Below are 19,327 nucleotides of genomic sequence, written 5' to 3' on the forward strand. Positions count from 1 at the left end.
TGAGAATTTACCCCTCTCACAAAAACTTCTTTACTGCAGAGGGAGCTGTTTTCTCACAATGTTTTATAATATCAACAGTTCCCTAAATAGTCGTTACCAAGTAAGTTTGTATGCAGTCAATTATTTTGTGTAATTACAAAAAGTGCCCAGGGATGGATTTCACAAAGATAGTCCTAACTTAGGACTAGTCCTAGGCAATGCTAAGAGATAGGACCAGTCCTACGTTAGGATGAGTTACTGGTCCTAACTTAGGACCAGTCATATCTCTTAGCATTGCTTAGGACTAGTCCTAAGTTAGGACTACCTTTGTGAAATCGACCCCAGTGTCTTTAAAGTCTAAGTTTTAATCGGATATCCCTAAAGCAGTCAGTGAAAGGCTCACATATAAAGTCACATAGAAGAATTTAACTATTCCTTTTCGTCACGAGCTTAAAAAATTACACAAATTTAGCCATGTATTAATTTTTTAATCGTGTACTTCTAGTGTTCTGTATATCTTCCTGTAATTCGACGATTGGTCGCCATGGGAAATTAGCTTTTAAAGAATAAACTATGTAGTATTAAAGGCAGTGGACACTATTGGTAATTGCTCAAAATAATTATAAGCATACAACCTTTCTTGGTGACGAGTAATGGGGCGAGGATGATGGTATAAAACATTGTGAGAAACGGCTCTCTTTGAAGTGCCATAGTTTTCGAGAAAGTAATTTTCCACGAATTTGATTTCGAGACCTCAGATTTAGAACTTGAGGTCTCGAAATCAACCATCTAAACGCACACAGCTTCGTGTGACAAGGGTGTTTTTCTTTCATTATTATCTCGCAACTTCGAAGACCGATTGAGCTCAAATTTTCACAGGTTTGTTTTTTATGCATATGTTGAGATACACCAACTGTGAAGGCTAGTCTTTGACAATTACCAATAGTGTCCACTGCCTTTAACCGCATGTTTCTAATACGTAATTGGCTTCACAACCCTTTCCAGCTTCAGATTATTATGAATGAACTCATCATATGCTGTTTATAGTCAACAAACGTGTATGAAATGAAAGGTCCTTGAAAAGGCCTTGATTTAGATTCAATTTAATAACTTTCTATACTTAAAAAATAACAACAACAACAGGATGTCTCTTTAAAATTTCAAGTCCGGCCTTGACCATTGGATCTAAAAATAAAAATTGTAAAGACTCTACTTCATGTTGAACTCTTTTGTAGTCAGGCTACACCTTATATTCTTATTGTATATGCATTCATAACGAGTTGGTCATGCGTTGTTCATTCTGACGCTTACTGTGAGTCTATGGTTTAGGAATACGCTAGGGTGTGTCTACAAATCACAGTGAACTGGCAAGTGGAAACCATTTCAAGTTCGGGACACATAATGAGTCCATGACTGAGTTATACGCTAGGGTGTCTATACAGCTCGCAGTAAACGGCACAAGTGAAACTCATTTCAAGTTTATTAGCCATTAGGACACATATCGAGTCCACAGTAGACGAATACGCTGGAATTGTGTTTAGAAAGTGAAATCACTTCAAGTTTATAGCCAGTGGGACACAAACTGAGTCCGTGAGTGAGGGATACGCTGGGGTGTCTACAACTCGCAGTAAACGGCACAAGTGAAACTCATTTCAAGTTTATTAGCCTTTAAGACACATATCGAGTCCACAGTTGACGAATACGCTGGAATTGTGTTTAGAAATCGCAGTAAACGGCACAAGTGAAACTCATTTCAAGTTTATTAGCCGTTGAGACACAAAGTGAGTCCGTATTTTACAAATCGCAGTGAACGGTTCAAGTGAAACCCATTTCCAACTTAATTAGCCAGTGAGAACAGCTACTCTGCAGAATGGGTAGATCCACGCTAAGGATGTGGCATCTTGAAGAGTCGACACACAGATACTATGTAAATGCTATTTTCTATATCTGGCTTGGTGCTGGACTTCTAGCAACCAACAATTGTGTGGCACAGCAGACCACTCAGTCACTCAGCAGTAGCACACAAGTGACACCGAATAATGAAGAGGTAGACCTACCGACAGAATTTACAGAGCACTTAGTGAAACTGAAGAGCCACTTCTGCAGGTAATTATGGTAATGTTGATGTTTATAATTTACAAATTATTACATATCTTGGGGCGCATCGGAGCACCAAATATTGGTTTTTAACATGGTTATCAAAGCTGTTTGAAATGTGTCACCCACTAAAAGCACCTTCAAAACCCTGAGTGGTAAGGGTTTACAATGTGCTGTGTCGTTATCAGCCGCTACGGTTAAAAACTCCGCGTCGAATTTATTCTCTTCTTGAACACAACAACACTCGGGACACATGGCTTTGCGTCCACCACGAAGGACGGAACAGTAACTGGTAAAAGTATATCGCTCAAAGGCACCATGCATCTGCCACGGCCAGAACTCAAACCCACACTATATCACCAACCTGTAGATAACTTGTTTTCATTGTGTTAATTTGTAATGTATATACTTACAGTTTGTAAATTTTATATTCACATCTACTCTATTTTTATAATTTCGTAGTGTATACTTGCTGGTTTTTGATGTTTTAATGTATTTTTATATTGTAAACCTAAACACAATTCAGCCTTTTGGCTGCTACGTTTGATTTTTTTAAATAAACCAATAATAATAACACTGTTCTGACCTTGAAGGGTCTGTATATGTTTGGTAATGACTCTCACAATGGGAAACTTTAGACTATCTGCCAATCACCAAGAGAGGGCGCTCTTCACCAGGTAATGTCAACAACTTAGGAATAGGAGAAGCATGAGTAACGGTCACTGTCAGCAAATACCTTGTGTTTTGCGTGTTTTTGGTTTTGTATTTTAGATTTAGCCAAACTGTATTTTGTTTTTCATAACACATTGCCAGCATAAACCAAACTGTTCTGGAACAGGACGTACTGGACACGAGTTCCCCAAGGATAACAAGCGGTGTGCATGAGTTTTTGGGAGTGTTTCTTCATAGGGTAATTAGCAAAAAATCCAAAATGCTGACCTACCAAAAATTGAGAAGAAATCTGAAGTTTAGTTGTATGACAATGTATCTGATTTAACTTTCAAGAGGCTGAGAGACTTCTAAATATTTTTTGAGTATTTTTGAATTTTTAGCATTTACCATTGTTTGCCATAGGAGTTGTGCACCCTTACCTTGTAGGTCTGCTGCCCTCTAGTGGCAGAGCTTTCAAAAAGTCTCCCATTAATGGCAACAAAACGTGGTAAGAAGTATCAGAAGCTTTAGATATAAAAGGTTGAAATGAAAGGCCACTGGTTAAATTTATCAATTATACAACTACATTTTGATAGGATTCAAACAATCGAACGGTTCCAAAAAACCAAAGGTATACATAATAATAATAATAAATAATAAGACTTGTAATGCGCACATATCCACCCTGCTGGGTGTTCAAGGCGCGGTAAAGCCAAAAACAAAACAAAACACAAAACACAACACAAAGAAAAACACACACAACAAAATTAGTCATTGAAAATCTGTGACATAAGATAAGTTTTGAGAAGAGACTTGAATTTTGCGGTACAAAGACAAGATCGAAGATTAAGTTGCAGAGAGTTCCAGAAAAAAGAAGAAAAAGACTTGTCACCCCATGAGTGTCGAGACATGGGTTCAATGAGGAGAAGCATAGAACTTGCCTTTAAACATTACTGGAGCTTGGGTGCTTCGGTCTTGAATGCTCGGCCAAGACACGTCATTTGAACATTAGAATGAAGCTCGTTCTTTTAAAAATTATACATTCGCAAGGTATCCGAGTTTTCTGTTCTGAAACCAAAATAAACATCAAAACTTCACTATTACCATTATAGTTTTTTTTTTTTTTTTTTTTTTTTCATTCCCACTTTCTCAAACTTTAACACAAAACACCAAACCACCGATTGAATAAAACTTACTTCAGAGGGGTTCTCGCGAAACGAGAATACTAACGGTTAATGTACCCCGTTGACTTTGTTTTATTGACACCAAAGGCTCTTATCTGATGTTTCAGTCAATTTGAAATAGGATTATTTTCACCCCCCAAATTAACATGCTAATTATAAAGATACTTTCGAAAGCTGTTGTCAGCGAGTGAGTTTCTTTTATACGATGGTGATGTAAGATAACACTATTTAACGGCCATACTAACAGGCCGGGGCTATGCCTCCATTTTTTTTCTTTTTTTTCTTTCTTATATATATTTTTATATTAAACTTCACTTTCAGATTTTTCTCTTTTGTTTTGAAGACAAAAATAACGACAATTAAAAAGTGTTGAGCAACAATATCTCATCAGTTTGTCCATAAGATGACTTATTCATAAACCAATCTTCTTGTCCCACAGTTGCCCGGTAGCAAATGGTACCAATCCTCACAGCCTGTGTTATGGTTTGTGTTCCGACTCCGACTCCTCTACGGAAGAACTGGAATGTTTTGAAGGAGGTGAGATAAAGAAGATGGCTTCTAGACATTAATGAAATTATACGCCAACAGCATCGAGTACGGCGAACTTATGCTGCAACAATTTGGAAGTGGGTTGTGTGACATCAGTTATTATGTTTTTCTTTTTAGCAAAATAAAATGAAGTTGTTCTTATACTTTATGTTTAAGCCTTTTCTTCTTTGGGTCCACCATCTACTATAATCTTTGGCCAAGATTGTGTGCATCTCAAAGCCTTCCCGTTTGCTGCTTTCGAGTCTTCAAGGAAGCACTGCTCCTCAAGGGCTGAGTATCGTAGAAGGTGTAGCATATACTGGAGTTGATGAGCATTTGGTGATGTCATCATCGTCGGTAGGGCCTATGCCCCATTTATTTATTTTTGTCTTGCATCGTCCCACTAAACTATTGAAACCGTCAAACGCATACCAACCTGCAGTTACTGTTCGAGAGGTCACGCCGTTATTAATATAACCCACAATTTCTCTCCTTAAATGAATCACCCTTAGTGTATCAAATGAACCAAAGGAAACGATGTGGGATCTGGAGATATTGGTAGAACACTGGAAAGGATTATTATTATTTTTTTTTTTTAAGACACTGGACACGTTTGGTAATTATGAATGACCATGCTCTCATTTGTGTAGCCCAACAAATCTGTGAATGGTTGGGCTCGATTGGTCATCAAAGTTGCAAGAATAATGAATGAAAAAACACACTTGATGCACAACTTTGTGTGCTTTTAAATGCAAAACAAAAAACTATGTTACATCGCACTATTGACAGCTCTCATTGTTCGTTAACGAGTAAGTTTTTATGCAACTTTATGTATATTTGTTATAGTAGTTACCAATATTGTCCATCGCAAGTTTATTTAATAAACACAGCTAAATAAATCAATTAATTACACACAACCCTTTTCTGCCGTCACTGTTTCAGATCAACAGCAGTGGAAAACTTGCTGTATGTCACAGAGAGACACTTTGAAATTCGTCTGCGGATATCAAGATGCCATAGTGTGTGCTGATGAGGATCAGATATGTATGATGAATGCAACTCTTCAAGGCAAATTTAACCATTCATTCTGCGTCTGCAAGAAAGACAGTGCAGCAAACAATACCAATAAAGATGGCAGGTGAGAATTTATCTTCATTTATTGTCGATATCCAACAACGGATAGCCGCCACTTACCATTAAAAACTATACTCTTTCTTAATACACGATAAAATTCTGCTCATTCTCCTTAAGAAAAGCTGAGTGTACTGTCTAAAACGTCGAGACCGGCTCTAAAGGCCGAGACCACATCAGCTCTTTTCATAGCCAATATTTATAATTTATTCCTATGAACTCATGCAAAGCTTCGAACACTAAATTTAATATCAAAGTCTTATATAGCGAACGTATCTACCAACAAGGTACTCAAGGCGCTTAGTATCTACATTTATACAGAGAGATAGGTTGTTGAAGTGATGAATACTGAGACCCAATTATGAAGCATCTTATAAGGGTTTACAAGGTGCTACAACAGCGCATTCAGCAGCCACAGCCAGGAACACCAGGGCGAACCCCTTCTCTTTTCGATAAGTGCACTGGGTTCTTTTACATGCGTTACACAACACACGGTACCAGCGGCTTTACGCCCTATCCGAAGGACTCAGCAATGGTTAAGTGTCTTGCTTAAGGACACAAGTGTCACCGTGACGGCTTATGTTGTTTTAGACTGCTGGAGATCGTAGATTTAGTTCAACCACGAGGTGCACTATGCGAAAAGCAATGTAATGCTCTATAACCCTCAAGTGCGCAATAGACAATTTTGGGACCTTATAATGGGACGTTGTAATTTGACAAAGGCAAAATGCTTTAAGCTCAACCTAGGCATATACCGAGGGATATACTTTTCTGAAAGCAATCCCGCATTCTTCCTTATGGTTCAGAAATTGTAGCTCATGGTTCCAGGGGCGAACCCATAAATATTTGCAGGGGTGGGGTCTGCCGTCGATTTCACCAAACTCTTCCTAACTAAGGATTAATCTAAGGATTTTGGACGAGTAAAGTTTCGTATAAAACCTTAGACGTGAGGACGCATTGAACCCATTCTAAGTTTATAGGACGAGTTGATCATCGTAAGTTAGGATGAGTTTCTCGTCCAAACTCGGCTTAATTCTAAAGCGTTTCGTGACAACGGCTGCAGCCGTTGGACTCATCAACTTCTTCCTAACTTGAATTAATTTTAGGACTTAGGACGAGTTAAGTTCCGTACTCATAGACGTATCAGGATTAATCCTATAGCGTATCGTGACATCATCTGCATGCAGCCGTCGATTTCACAAAAATTCCACCTAACTTAGGATTGATCTTAGAATTTAGGATGAGTTCAGTTTCGTATGCAAAGACTTTCGGACGCATTGAACCCAGTTAGGACACAAAATAATTAATCCCAGCTAAATCGGCTGTTGGTGTGTCAAACAAATTTTTACTGCACGACAGACTTAAGGCTGTTTATACATTCCTCTAATACAGCTGCGTGGTGGATGAAGGCACATCACCCACTAATAATACTACAGTCCTGGTGATAGTGAGTTGTCTAGTGGTCGTTTTAGTCATTCTTGCCATCGTCTTGATCTGCTGCGTGTGTCGAAGGTGGGGGACGCGCTCCAAGAGACGATCGAGGTAAGTTGAGGACCACGTCTCGTCAATGCCAACCTGTTTGCTGGGGGGGGGGGGGGGGGGGTGGGGGGTCATCATTAGGCCCAGACTGATGTCAGTGAAATTTCTCCCCCGTTATAGGAAATTAAAGTGTTCCTAGGGAGGATGATTCAAAAGAGAGCGCTATCAGAAGTAATTGTACACAGTTCGTCGTATGTAGTATCCGGGGCACGGAATCTCCTGCCTTACCGGTGTCAGATGCAATTGATTGTGCCCGCCATGCAATACTGTCCGCTCCGGACACTTTTGCATAATTATGCAATCGTGTCCGGGGCTATGCAAAAACGGTCCGGCGGACATGTACATGACTGTACATGCATGTGCGCGCGTAAGCGAGTGTGCTGCACTGAACCTACCTAATGCAGCATGAATATTAACGTATTTTATGCAGCAGCGTCCGGGCGGACACAATTGCATATGCACAAACCGTCCGGTGGACATTATTGCATTAATGTCCTCCGGATAGCATTGCATAGAGGACATAATTGCATGCGACACCGGCGTCTCAGAGAATTGTGTCCGCCGGGGGGATTCTGTCCCTCATATGGGAAAACAACATGGGCTGAAGGTAGAGGATTCAAAAGAGGGCGCTATCAAAAGAAGTTTGTATACAGTTCGCCGTGTATGTAAGAACCAAATCGCCGGGGGACAGATTCTTCTGCCATACTAGACTGGCCCTTGTCAAGGATAAAGACAGGTACCTGCTACTCAGATCCAGTGATTCAATTGGATACAATGATATCATTGGATAAACGTGCAGTGACACGAGCTTTCCATGCCCAAACAGTACACTCCTGTCACGTCCGTATAATTAATTTGACTACGTATCTCTATGTGAAATGAATGAAGGTCAAAGGTGCTTGTACACGCCGGCTGGAGGTCGTTCTCTGGCGTTACTCACGAGCCTCGAATTGTAACGTCAGATGTTCAGGCTACCCACACTATTTTGTTGCCTATTAAAGTAAAACAAGCAACCATTGCCTAACCATCACCCATTTGTCCCCTCTCTAGAACTTCTACATTGAAGCTGGATAAACCAGAAGGTATGTGTTAAGCTTTTTCATTAAAAAATAATACTGGCAAGTTAAGCCATCATTACCACACGGAAAACGTTATAAAATATGGCCCGCTCTCGGTGCATCTCCAATGACGTTGAGCATTCCCACTGTATATAAAAATTATAGTAAAAGTGGGTTTCCTGTAGAGCTCAATCCGTCACTTAGCGCCGCTCAAGGTGCTTCAACATTCAGTATTTTCCTGCAAGGTATGCGGGACTACGTTTGGATTATAAAGCCTACTATTTACAAGCACCATGTAATGTTTTACAGGTTCTGTGGCGCACATATACAGCCAATCGTTTTAGTGGTAAAACATACTCGATTCATCACGAGTTTTCGTTAACTTAGTGATGAAGGCCGCCAAGAGTTGGTCACAACAACAGAAACTTTACAACCGTCAGAAGTTTTTATTTTTTGTTTTTTTACTTAAACCTTTTATGTTACCCGTTGTACAAATGGGGTAATTTTGGGACGCTAGGTGGTATCAGACTTTACAAAGTAAATCCATTTTTCTCGAAAGTGTGCACATGCTCAGAACTACGCAAACAACAGACCTTTTCGCAATATCCCCATTGCGCAAGCGCTAACTGTTGAAGGAGGTACATGCTGGTATAGCTAGATCAAACTTGATCAAACTTGACTCAAACCTCATTCCACGCCCAAAGCGCACGTACCGAGTATTTTAGATAAGGCCTAAGGAACTTTACCGGGTTAGTATGCCACCACTTAGCGTTTCAAAGACTCCCATTCAGTTGAAATTATAAGAGTTTCAGCCGTCTTTGCTCTACTTTTGGTGTCTTCACAGATCTTGAATACGCATACGCGTACGGTCACCGAGATCGACCACTAAGCGAGTTACAAGCGACAGATGACCCCGATCTCGATGCCGATCAAATTGACCATTACTACTGCCACCTTAAGCAAGAGGGACGGCCGAACGGACAGGGCAAAGGTCAAGACGACTCCGGACCCGGCCAGAAAGTTCTCACGCAAGACAGGGATGACAAAGAGTCTGATATTGCACACACGTATTTCGTGCGAGAGAAGATGTCAACTGATGAGCCTGCCGAGATGTGCGGTGATGTGGATGAGAAAATGTCACCAACTGTTGACGAAAATGACATTAGCCAGGGCTCATACAGGGAACAGTCACCGAAAACGGATTCTGGGTATGAGGTTGCTAAAATTATTGAACCGACAGACAAACCTAAAGCGCAACGGCACATCAAAAGTTCTGGGTATGAAGTTGCTAATGAGCAACGTCATGGTGACGTCACTACGACAGCATCCAATCAGGAGGAAGCACCCAAACAAAATCGTGACTCTGGGTACGAGGTTGCAACTGTGACGTCAACAGGAAATGGCGAAGAGGGAAGAAACGTCCCCGATCGTCACAGCTATGTCACATTAGAACCGCCGAACAGAGAACAATCACCGAATACGGATTCTGGGTATGAGGTTGCTAAAATTATCGAACCGGAACTTCAGGATGAATACGATCATCTTGAACGTAATGAACCTTTTAAACCAAGAGAGGGCGCGATTCCTTAAACAATAAAAAGAGTGGCAGAACATTAAGTTGGTAAACATAATGTAACAGCTTTGCACAAAATTGACTATAAAATTAATTGTCATTGTGACAAACAATATTTTTTGTTTTGAAATTACTGTTAAGAAACAATAATATTATAAAGGTTTGTTGTAACATTCCAAGTCACCATTAATGCTTTTATCGATTAGCCTAAAAATACCACGAGCACAACATCCTTGGCCCGTAAACGGAAATAGTTATTTTCATGAAGTTCCGAAAAACATTGAATTTATAGATGTACATAAATTTAAAGGTACAGGACACTATTGGTAATTACTCAAAATAACTGCTATCATAAAAACTTACACAGTAAAGAGCAACGAAGAGCTTTTGATTAACGGCTTTCGCTGAAGTAACGTAGTTTTTGAGAAAGAATTAATTTTTCAAAAAAATATTTGAATTGAAATCGAGACCTCATCAACTTCCATTTTTCTCTCGCAACTTCGACGACCGATTGGGTTCAAATTTGCACACGTTTTTATCTGATGCATATAAATATTGTTGAGATTCAAGTGAGAAGACTGGGCTTTGACAATTGCCAAAGATAGACACATAAGTTCTCCTGTTGTTTTCAATGTAAACAAAAACCACACAACCATGGAAGGAAGGCAACCAACCGTGTGTTACAAGAGAGAGAGAGAGAAAAAAAAACGATCAAGCAACTTTATCAGTGGTTTGATATGATTCTAAATGCACATGATACCCAATTGTATAAATGAAAACTGTTATATTACTTTGCGTTTCCATAAGACTATGGTGACGGGATAATTTGTGCTGTATAAAAAGGTTAGTACTGATGTACAATATAATTAAAGAACAGTTTCAAGGAAAGCAATTAAAAACACATCGACGCTGCAATAACAGTTACTTCTCATTCAACGGTCGAAACTCTCTACTCTTTGCAAAAAGTTACTTTTAGTTACATTGATAACAAGTTCATTTTGTTGTCCTCAGATCCAACGATTTCCACCAAAATGTTTAAGGACATTCTCTGATGTTTGCACTGAATAGTATAGATGACGTTGCATCACTTTTATTTAGGTAGGACTTTAAATACTTTAAGAGTTTGTGGAAACAGATTAGTCTTCAACCGGGGGCATATACTGATCACTCGACTAGGAAATGTGGTGTTTCATTCATTCAACTGAATATAAAATTGATAAACATTACTTTGTTCAGTTAGCTAAATAAACAAGCACGTGGCATAGGCTCTTTAACATTGGGGCCGTGAGTTAGAGCGTGCGATAGCCAATCCGCGGTCGCTCGCAGATAATAACTGCGATATCAGACTTGACATCAAGTCTAACCAGCAGACGCTGAGGTTTGAATGGGCTCGGTACTTGTTGTAACACAAAACACATGTCCACAGATTTACATTAAACTTACACAGTTTGAAGATAATGATATTAAAAAGCTTCCCTTCAAAATATTACTTGCTGAGGTCCTGTAGTTTTTGAGAAATGAGTAAAACAAATCCCGGCAATCAATGTAGCTTGTAAAACGTACTTTAGTGAAATTGTTTTACTAATAAAAAAAAATAAAAAAAAACCGGCACCTCAGCAAGTAATACGGGAAGCTAACTATTACAATTTTCTTCAAACTGTGTATTTTAATACACAGTTTGAAGATAATTGTAAAGCTTGTAAATCTGTGAACTTTGTGAAAGTACCCCTCCTTTAACAATACTAACTATTACGACTGTCAACTTTGTCATGAATCGGCTTGGTCATCGAGTGGGAGGTAAGGTTGGGGTTTCCTGCTTCTGGTTACTGGGTATAGCTCTACCATGGAGGAAGGAAATCATGGTTCTACCGAATTGAATGCAGTTTATCAGCCAAGAGTGACCCTTTCCTGTTTGTTATACTTGCATCAAGCTTGTATGTTAAAATCTAGTTCCTCATAACCTACATGTAACACTCAAATGTGTAAAAGCCTTGCTCTAAAAGTCACTCAAAACAAAACAAATTCTGACATGTTCGCATTATTGTTCCTTATTATCTGACTGGAAGTTCGTGAACCGTCTCTTTTTGGGGCACCGTATATGTGACGGATACACATAGTTGATTTACAGATTCGCCATTGCTAATTTTGGATATAGCTGCTGGTTACGGGTGTGCTGACGTATACTGTCTTTGAATCAAGGTAAGGTACAGTGCGTTGACCATGTCGACAATATTGTCATTACTGATATTAGTAATTTACTTTTGAAGGCACTGGACACCATTGGTAACTACAACATAAGTATACAAACTTAATTAATTGGTAACGAGCAATGGAGAGCTGTTGATATTAACTGTACAAAAATATTGTAGGAAACGGCTCTCTCTGAAACGTAGTTTTTTTTAAGGTAAATTCTCACTCAAATAATAAACTACTTCAGCTGAAGCCTTTTTTATGTACTGAAAGCACACAAATTGTGAAATAGGGTTCTTTTCTTTAATGATTTTTTTCTTGCAACTGCGAGGACCAATCGAGTCAAAATTTTCACAAGTTTTTAAAAATGTGTATGCATGTTGGGATACACCAAGTGGAATACTGGTCTTTGGCAAGTATTAAACGTGTCATGTGCCCTTAAAGGCAGTGGACACTATTGGTAATTACTCAACATAATTGTTAGCATAACACCTTACTTGGTAACGAGTAATGGGGAGAGGTTGATAGTATAAAACATTGTGAGAAACGGCTCCCTCTGAAGTACCATAGTTTTCGAGAAAGAAGTAAATTTCCACAAAATTGATTTCGAGACCTCAGATTTAGAACTTGAGGTCTCGAAATCGACCATCTAAACGATCACAACTTCGTGTGACAAGGGTGTTTTTTCTTTCATTATTATCTCGCAACTTCGATGACCAATTGAGCTCAAATGTTCACAGGTTTGTTATTTTATGCATATGTTGAGATACACCAAGTGAGAAGACTGGTCTTTGACAATTACCAATAGTGTCCACTGTCTTTAAAATACAAGAACAATAATATGTGTCTTGCTCCCAGACTCGTGAGGTGATGGTACAACAATACTGTTTACAGAAGAATTACAGAATATTATACAGAATACATGCAAGATGTAACAGGTCGTTCAGAATCCAGACCTAATAAAACTCTTCACCACAATATTTAATGAGGAAACAGTTTGACAAGTTGTACATGTTGGCTCATTTTGTGTGTTTCGTAAAAAGAGAGGATATTATTTTCTCCACCAGGAAGAAAATCGCCCATTATTTTTCTCGAAAATTATAGATACTTTTTCACCACAAGGACTTCATGTTTTGTTTTCAATTCTCATTTGACAAAACTATTGTTTCAGTTCTCCAAGTATCTTTACACATAGGGTCAGCGATGGCCAATATGACAATGAACATAAAGGCTTCATTGGGGTCACTTCAAGCAGCACGATTTGCTTGGTTTCTCATCCTCCTTCTCGGGGGACAATTGGTCCGATGCGAACATCACATGGGTACGAACGTGACCATTCCCTACGATTTGACAGACACTGCAGCGGAGTTAAAGGAATACTTTTGTAATATGTAAGTCTAACTTTCCATTCACGATTACTTGGTTTTTTCTCATCTGACTGGCCAAATTTCTGTTAGTGCCGAGTTACAAAATGTTCTGATCATAATTTGATTCCAGAATTTACTGCCATAATTATCCTGCTAATTGTAATGATACGTTATTTTTATTTGCTAGTTGATTTAACCGGATAGCCGTTAGTTATCTGTAATGCCTTCTTGTCATGCATCAACCTCATGTACTTAAACTTGTATCTCTACATTTTTGTTTGAATGTATTTCCCTTTGTCCACTTTGTTCTACCGTTATATATTTGGAGCTGCCAGTCTCCACGCCTTCGTTTACAGTTATTATGTTTGTATTCTACAATTAAGTGCTGTTTATCCTATGTTTTGTATTGTTGTAACGGGCACATACATCACAAGCTTTGGCTTTTAGGATGATGCCTCCACGTGCAATTGTGGAAAATATAAATGTTCCACTCGATTAAATTGAATTGAATTGATAGTCAGACCTAAACGTAGAGATATGCGTGTAACTGCTGCATACCCAAGGTTTTCACTACGTCCGGTGTACGTGCTATTGTTGTCTACCGGATCTCGTCTTCCTCCCATAATTCGACAAATTGTGTAGAAATTGCGTCTGTGAGCGCCCTCTTTTGACTTAACTTCCTTCATTCCACGTTAATTTCGTTGTGCGACACAATACTTGATCCCTGTCTTTATCCGCAGACGGGCACTGTTTTCCTAAACCAACTGCTCATTGGATACGATGATTTCATTGGATAAACGTGCAGTGACGTAAGCTTTCCATATCGGTGATTTGGTTGGTGGTGTTTGTCGGCTGCACTTTCGGTCGTGCAGCATACACATAATAACAACAAAATCAGCATACACATAATAACAACAAAACCCTCATAGGCTAAAAAAAAAAAAAAAAAACACCGAGAAAACAAAAACGAAACCCAAAGCAGAAAACGGAGCAAACAAAACTTATTGGTACTAAGTAGAATGCGTATGGCGATATCATAACATGTTTTAACTAGAGGACTCGAATCTTGTTCGGGTAATTAACATTCATTTTATACATCGTGTTTTTACCCAACCAAATTCTACTTTTCTTTGTCAGAATGAGTAAGTGAAATCTTATTCATTTTGTACATATTAAAGGCAGTGGAGTAACAAGTAATGGGGAGAGGTTGATAGTATACAACATTGTGAGAAACGGCTCCCTCTGAAGTAACGTGGTTTTCGAGAAAGAAGTAATTTTCCACGGACGAATTTGATTTCGAGACCTCAGAATTAGATAATGAGGTCCCGAAATCAATCATCTGAAAGCACACAACTTCCTGTGGCAAGGGTGTTTTTTCTTTCATTATTATCTCGCAACTTCAACGACCAATTGAGCGAAAATGTTCACAGGTTTCTTATTTTAGGCATATGTTGAGATACACCAAGAGAGAAGACTGGTCTTTGACAATTACCAACAATTTCAACCGACAGCTATCCAAATCAGTTAACAATAGTGTCCAGTGGCTTTAAATACAAATTTCAACTTTTATCATTTTAGCTGCAGCGACGTGATGGTGACACCATGTTTGCCTTTCGGAAGTGGGTGCACCTTTTGTCAGAAGCTATGTCAGCCGAACTGGGGTCAGAGAATGGAACTACCTGTATGTCAAAAGTACTATGATAGTCCAGAATGTAAGTGTGCCGTTATTATTCGGTTTTTCTCATGGGGGGTCAGAGACGAAAGATCTCCATTGAGGAGCCCTGAAAGAGGGATGACAAAATCAGATAACTGTCCATTATTTCCGTTATATTATGCTGAGCGTGCTTATAATCCCAAGAGTGTCTGTTAAAGGCACTGTACACTGTTGGTAATTACTCAAAATATATACTGGTAAAAAACTTACTTTGTAACGAGCAACGGAGATCTGTTGATGGTATACAGCATTTTGAGAAACGACTACCTCTGAAGTAACGTAGTTTTTGAGAAAGATGTAATTTCTCGCTAAAATCATATAAGACATTCTCCACAGAAGCATTTTTTTCTATCTGAAAGCACAGTAATTTGTACAATAAGGGTGTTTTTCCTTTTATTATTTTCTTGCAACTTCAATAACCATTCGATAATTTTTTTTTTACAGGCTTGTTATTTTATGCATAATTTTGATACACCAAGTGAGAATACTGGTCTGTCTTTGAAAATTACCAATCGTGTTCAGTGCCTTTAAGTCTGCTGCCACCTAGCATCACAAACCTCCCTAATATAGAATCAGTGATTTCATTGGAGACAATTATTTCATCGGATAACTGTGTAAAGTGACGTAAGCTTTCCATGTCTGTGTTTTGATTGGTCCAAGGTGATGTTTGACAGCAGCGTGCATTTGTTCTTTAATGTATACATACGCGTTGAAATTGACTGCGAATCTACATGTGAAAAGAATACAAGGTCAATGGTGCTTATGGACGAGGATTGACGTAGGCTCTAGGCAGATCTATAGCATAAGAGCCTCGGAATAAGACTTCATAATGTTCAGGCTACCCCAATTATTTCTTTGGCCGTTGTCTGGATTACTTAAAATGTCATGTTTGCGTTTAAAGACACTGGACACTATATTGGTAATTGTAAAGACCAGTCTTCTCACTTGGTGTATCTCAACATGCATAAAATAACAAACCTGTGAAAATTTGAGCTCAATTGGTCGTCGAAGTTGCGAGATATGAATGAAATTTAAAAAAACCTTGTCACACGAAGTTGTGTGCTTTCAGATGCTTGATTTCATGACCTCAAATTCTAAATCTGAGGTCTCGAAATCAAATTCCTGGGAAATTACTTCTTTCTCGAAAACTACATTACTTCAAAGGGAGTCGTTTCTCACAATGTTTTATACTATCAACCTCTCCCCATTACTCGTTACCAAGTAAGGTTTTATTAATTATTTTGAGTAATTAGCCTTTAATGTCTCTGTTATTGATACTTCTTTGTTATAGCTTTGTGTGATGATGATCAGTCGACGTACTGTACGTTCGGTTCAGAGGCTGAGGTGTGTATGCATGACGAGAGTAGGGAGCCATGCATGTATTACCGACGGTACCCCTCTGGTGACATCTACAGATATTGCGTATGCGGTTCGGTTGGAAGTAGGCTTCCAAGACTGGAAAGGAGGTAAACTCTTGTTTTGACTTAGACTGGCCCCCTGTCTTTATTCGTAAGGACAAATTAAGGATAAAGACGAACCATGACGCATAACTACCAGACTGGTGTGTGTTTCCATACAATCACTTTCCATTGTTGAGAATGTTGATATTTTCATTGTTGATAAAAACCAAGCTGGTTTCTGGCTACAAGGCTGACTGTTAATGAAACACTTAAACAGATATTTTAACCCAATTCAACATTTTTCGAACCCTTTGCTTGAATATTTGTGTAAAATTGTAACAAACAGTAATATCCGTTTTTGTTTTGGATTTATGGCTTTCCATAGTTTTCAAACCTCGGCAGTCAAAAACTCAGGCTGTGACGTTGCAACGGGAGACTTTTGGGCCGCTTGGGGGCAGCAGACTTACCAGTAAAAATCCATCATTCTCGATAATCTGCGCATGCTCATATTTACGTAAACAATGGAAATTTACCTGGTAAGTCTGCTGCCACCTAGTGTTCCAAAGTCTCTCTTCGAAAGGTCAAGGGTGTGCGATGGGTGGGATGGGGTTAGGGTCGTGCCCACAACATATTGTAAAACAACAACTTAGATATTTGATTTTTTCATTTATGACAATGCATTCATTTTGTACAGCTGTAGTAACCGAGATACGGACAGTACGACGGTACGAATGTCGACAGATATGCCGTCGACTCAGCCGCCCACTGTTGCGACAACAATGTACACTAGGGAGCCGCTCGCCTCTCCCCGTGTAGCGACAGCACCGCCGGGCGGGGAGCCTCTCGCCTCGGCCACTATAGCAGCCATCGTTCTGGGAACTGTTCTGGGGGTTCTTCTGATTGCAGTCGCTCTTGGATTACTCTGTCTATTCAGAATGAATAGATTAAAGTGTGGAGCGGGAACAGGGTAAGCTAGTCTTAGCATGGTAACAAAGTAACTTGGAATAAATAATCAAACTAATAAGTCGCCCCCTTCGATACGCAAGTTAAATCCGAACCCCATCTTGCAACTGAACAGCTTTCTATAATATGAAGAAACACAAATATGTACAGCCAATGCTCGTTGACTTTAATCTTCCATGACTTTTCTATTATATAACACAGTGTGGATCTTTTTCAGTAATTGCAGGCACACCCCTGATATTATAATTGTAGTTGTCATTTCAAAGTCATTTTAACAAAGTATATGCTTTCTTTATGTGTAGCGTGACCACTACTGATGCAGGTATCGAAATGGCACAAAATGGTAAGAGTATAGTTTTGTCGACTTTTCTTTTTCTGAGTTTTTACTTTTTTTGTGTACAAACACCACCACCATCACCACCAGAACCACGCCAGCAGCATCAGCAGTAACAACAACAGAAACAGCAGCATACATTATACGAAGCATCAGCATGAAACAACAGCAAACAACAGCAATATCAACTGCAAAAGCAGCTGCTGCTGCTGCTGCTGCTGCTGTTGCTGCTGTATCATCAACAGTTACAGCAAACAACAACATCAACAACTCAACCACCAAGAAGAATTTATGGAAGAAATCCGAAAAAACTTAAAACAGCAATACAGAAACAAACATAAGCAGAAGCAGCAGCCCATTACAAAACTAAAAGTACATCTAAAAGAAGTTTTAGCAAGTTTTAGCAAGTTGATCAGTTGATTTTGTTCGACAATGTATCTCCCGGTCTAAATTTGATAATCTATTGCTGTAACCATTTCTCTTCAACTTTTTTTCGCTATTTTGGCCGTTCAAATTCTTATAGTTTTAAACTTATTCAAAAAAAAGAATTTTATCATAATTTGATTAACCACTTATTTTCCACATCAGGCAATGGAAGCGTTCGAGGTCAAGGGTCAGTTGTTTCCACAAACGCCTATGAAGATACATCGACAAGAAGGGACGGCACATCTGAGCATGCGTACAAATCCTTACATCTGGATCACGAACAGAGTCATTACTACTCCCGGATCCCAGAGAAGAGTGGCACCCCCGGTGTTCGAACTACCCAAGAGGAGGTCACACCCTCAGCCCCGCCCATAGAAGGTCATGACCAAAATACGGAGGCTCAAGAAGGACATGAATATTTTGTCCTTGAGCGTGAGCCATCGAAACGATCATCAGAGACAGAAAACTCAAACCACGATTATTTTGTTCTAGAGAAAGACCAGGGGGAGGGTGGGGAAGATGGAGATACTCCTGGGAAGGAGGTTGACAGTGCCATTGTATCGAAACCGGCTGCCACACATGAAGGTTACGATCGCATAAAACTTTCACCACAACATAATACTGCTGAGAACACTTACAGTCATTTAAAACCTAACCCTGTGAAAGAGGTCGAGTATGACCATCTTGCTAGACCTGGACACACATGAGCGGTTGGGGGCGTCTTAGATCAAGAGAGAAGAGATTAAGGTCGTATTCGAATTGGCTATACGGCTACGATTGTTGCAAGAGATGTTTCTAAGGAAGCCCTAGACTTAAACGCATGATGACGCGGATGTCTAGCCGCAACCCTAGCTGTAGCCGCTAATTCGGACAAGGCCTATCACGTAGACCGTGTCTAAAATGGCGGATATGGCTACTCAAAAGTTTCTCAAAATGCATTATACTCTCAATTGCTACTGTACTTCCTATAGATAAAGTAAGTTTTTATTGCCATTAGGGGCCTAATGTTCAGATACATTAGCAAACGTAAACAGACGCCTTTAAAGGCAGTGGACACTATTGATAATTACTCAAAATAACGATCAGCATGAAACCTCACTTGGTGAGAAACGAGTATTGGGGAGAGGTTGATATAGTATAAAACATTGTGAGAAACAGCTCCCTCTGAAGTGACGTAGTTTTCGAGAAAGAAA

At 39.3% G+C, this 19,327-nt stretch overlaps 2 protein-coding genes and 1 long non-coding RNA gene across 4 annotated transcripts; all 3 read left to right on the forward strand.

Annotated features, from left to right (window-relative positions):
* The first annotated feature begins 1,380 nt into the window (after nucleotides 1-1,380).
* On the forward strand, nucleotides 1,381-10,887 carry LOC117290763. The gene is made up of 6 exons (XM_033772309.1): nucleotides 1,381-2,085; nucleotides 4,351-4,448; nucleotides 5,382-5,577; nucleotides 6,963-7,112; nucleotides 8,160-8,191; nucleotides 9,012-10,887. Exons 1-6 carry the CDS (start codon nucleotides 1,850-1,852, stop codon nucleotides 9,755-9,757), a joined length of 1,458 nt encoding a protein of 485 aa, XP_033628200.1. The 5' UTR covers nucleotides 1,381-1,849; the 3' UTR covers nucleotides 9,758-10,887.
* A 529-nt stretch (nucleotides 10,888-11,416) lies between these two features.
* On the forward strand, nucleotides 11,417-15,010 carry LOC117290764. 2 transcript variants are annotated; one of them, XR_004519072.1, is made up of 3 exons: nucleotides 11,417-11,939; nucleotides 13,102-13,321; nucleotides 14,876-15,010. It is a non-coding gene; the product is annotated as an uncharacterized LOC117290764 (long non-coding RNA). The 2 variants fall into 2 exon arrangements; XR_004519071.1 differs by having other exon boundaries at nucleotides 13,126-13,321.
* Nucleotides 15,011-15,891: 881 nt separating this feature from the next.
* On the forward strand, nucleotides 15,892-19,227 carry LOC117290118. The gene is made up of 5 exons (XM_033771374.1): nucleotides 15,892-15,898; nucleotides 16,303-16,477; nucleotides 17,106-17,378; nucleotides 17,677-17,717; nucleotides 18,297-19,227. The coding sequence occupies exons 1-5, from the start codon at nucleotides 15,892-15,894 to the stop codon at nucleotides 18,839-18,841; spliced, it is 1,041 nt and encodes a 346-aa protein (XP_033627265.1). The 3' UTR covers nucleotides 18,842-19,227.
* The last annotated feature ends 100 nt before the right edge of the window (nucleotides 19,228-19,327 follow it).

Source organism: Asterias rubens, chromosome 5 (genome assembly GCF_902459465.1).
Source record: "Asterias rubens chromosome 5, eAstRub1.3, whole genome shotgun sequence".
NCBI classification, from domain to species: Eukaryota; Metazoa; Echinodermata; class Asteroidea; order Forcipulatida; family Asteriidae; genus Asterias; species Asterias rubens.

Coding starts and splice junctions, on each gene's coding strand:
- LOC117290763 (XM_033772309.1), top strand. CDS start 1,850: ATGGGTAGATCCACGCTAAGGATGTGGCATCTTGAAGAGTCGACACAC. Junction 4,449..5,381: donor ACTGGAATGTTTTGAAGGAG/GTGAGATAAAGA, acceptor TCACTGTTTCAG/ATCAACAGCAGTGGAAAACT. Junction 7,113..8,159: donor CGCTCCAAGAGACGATCGAG/GTAAGTTGAGGA, acceptor TCCCCTCTCTAG/AACTTCTACATTGAAGCTGG.
- LOC117290118 (XM_033771374.1), top strand. Junction 16,478..17,105: donor CTTCCAAGACTGGAAAGGAG/GTAAACTCTTGT, acceptor CATTTTGTACAG/CTGTAGTAACCGAGATACGG. Junction 17,718..18,296: donor TATCGAAATGGCACAAAATG/GTAAGAGTATAG, acceptor TTTCCACATCAG/GCAATGGAAGCGTTCGAGGT.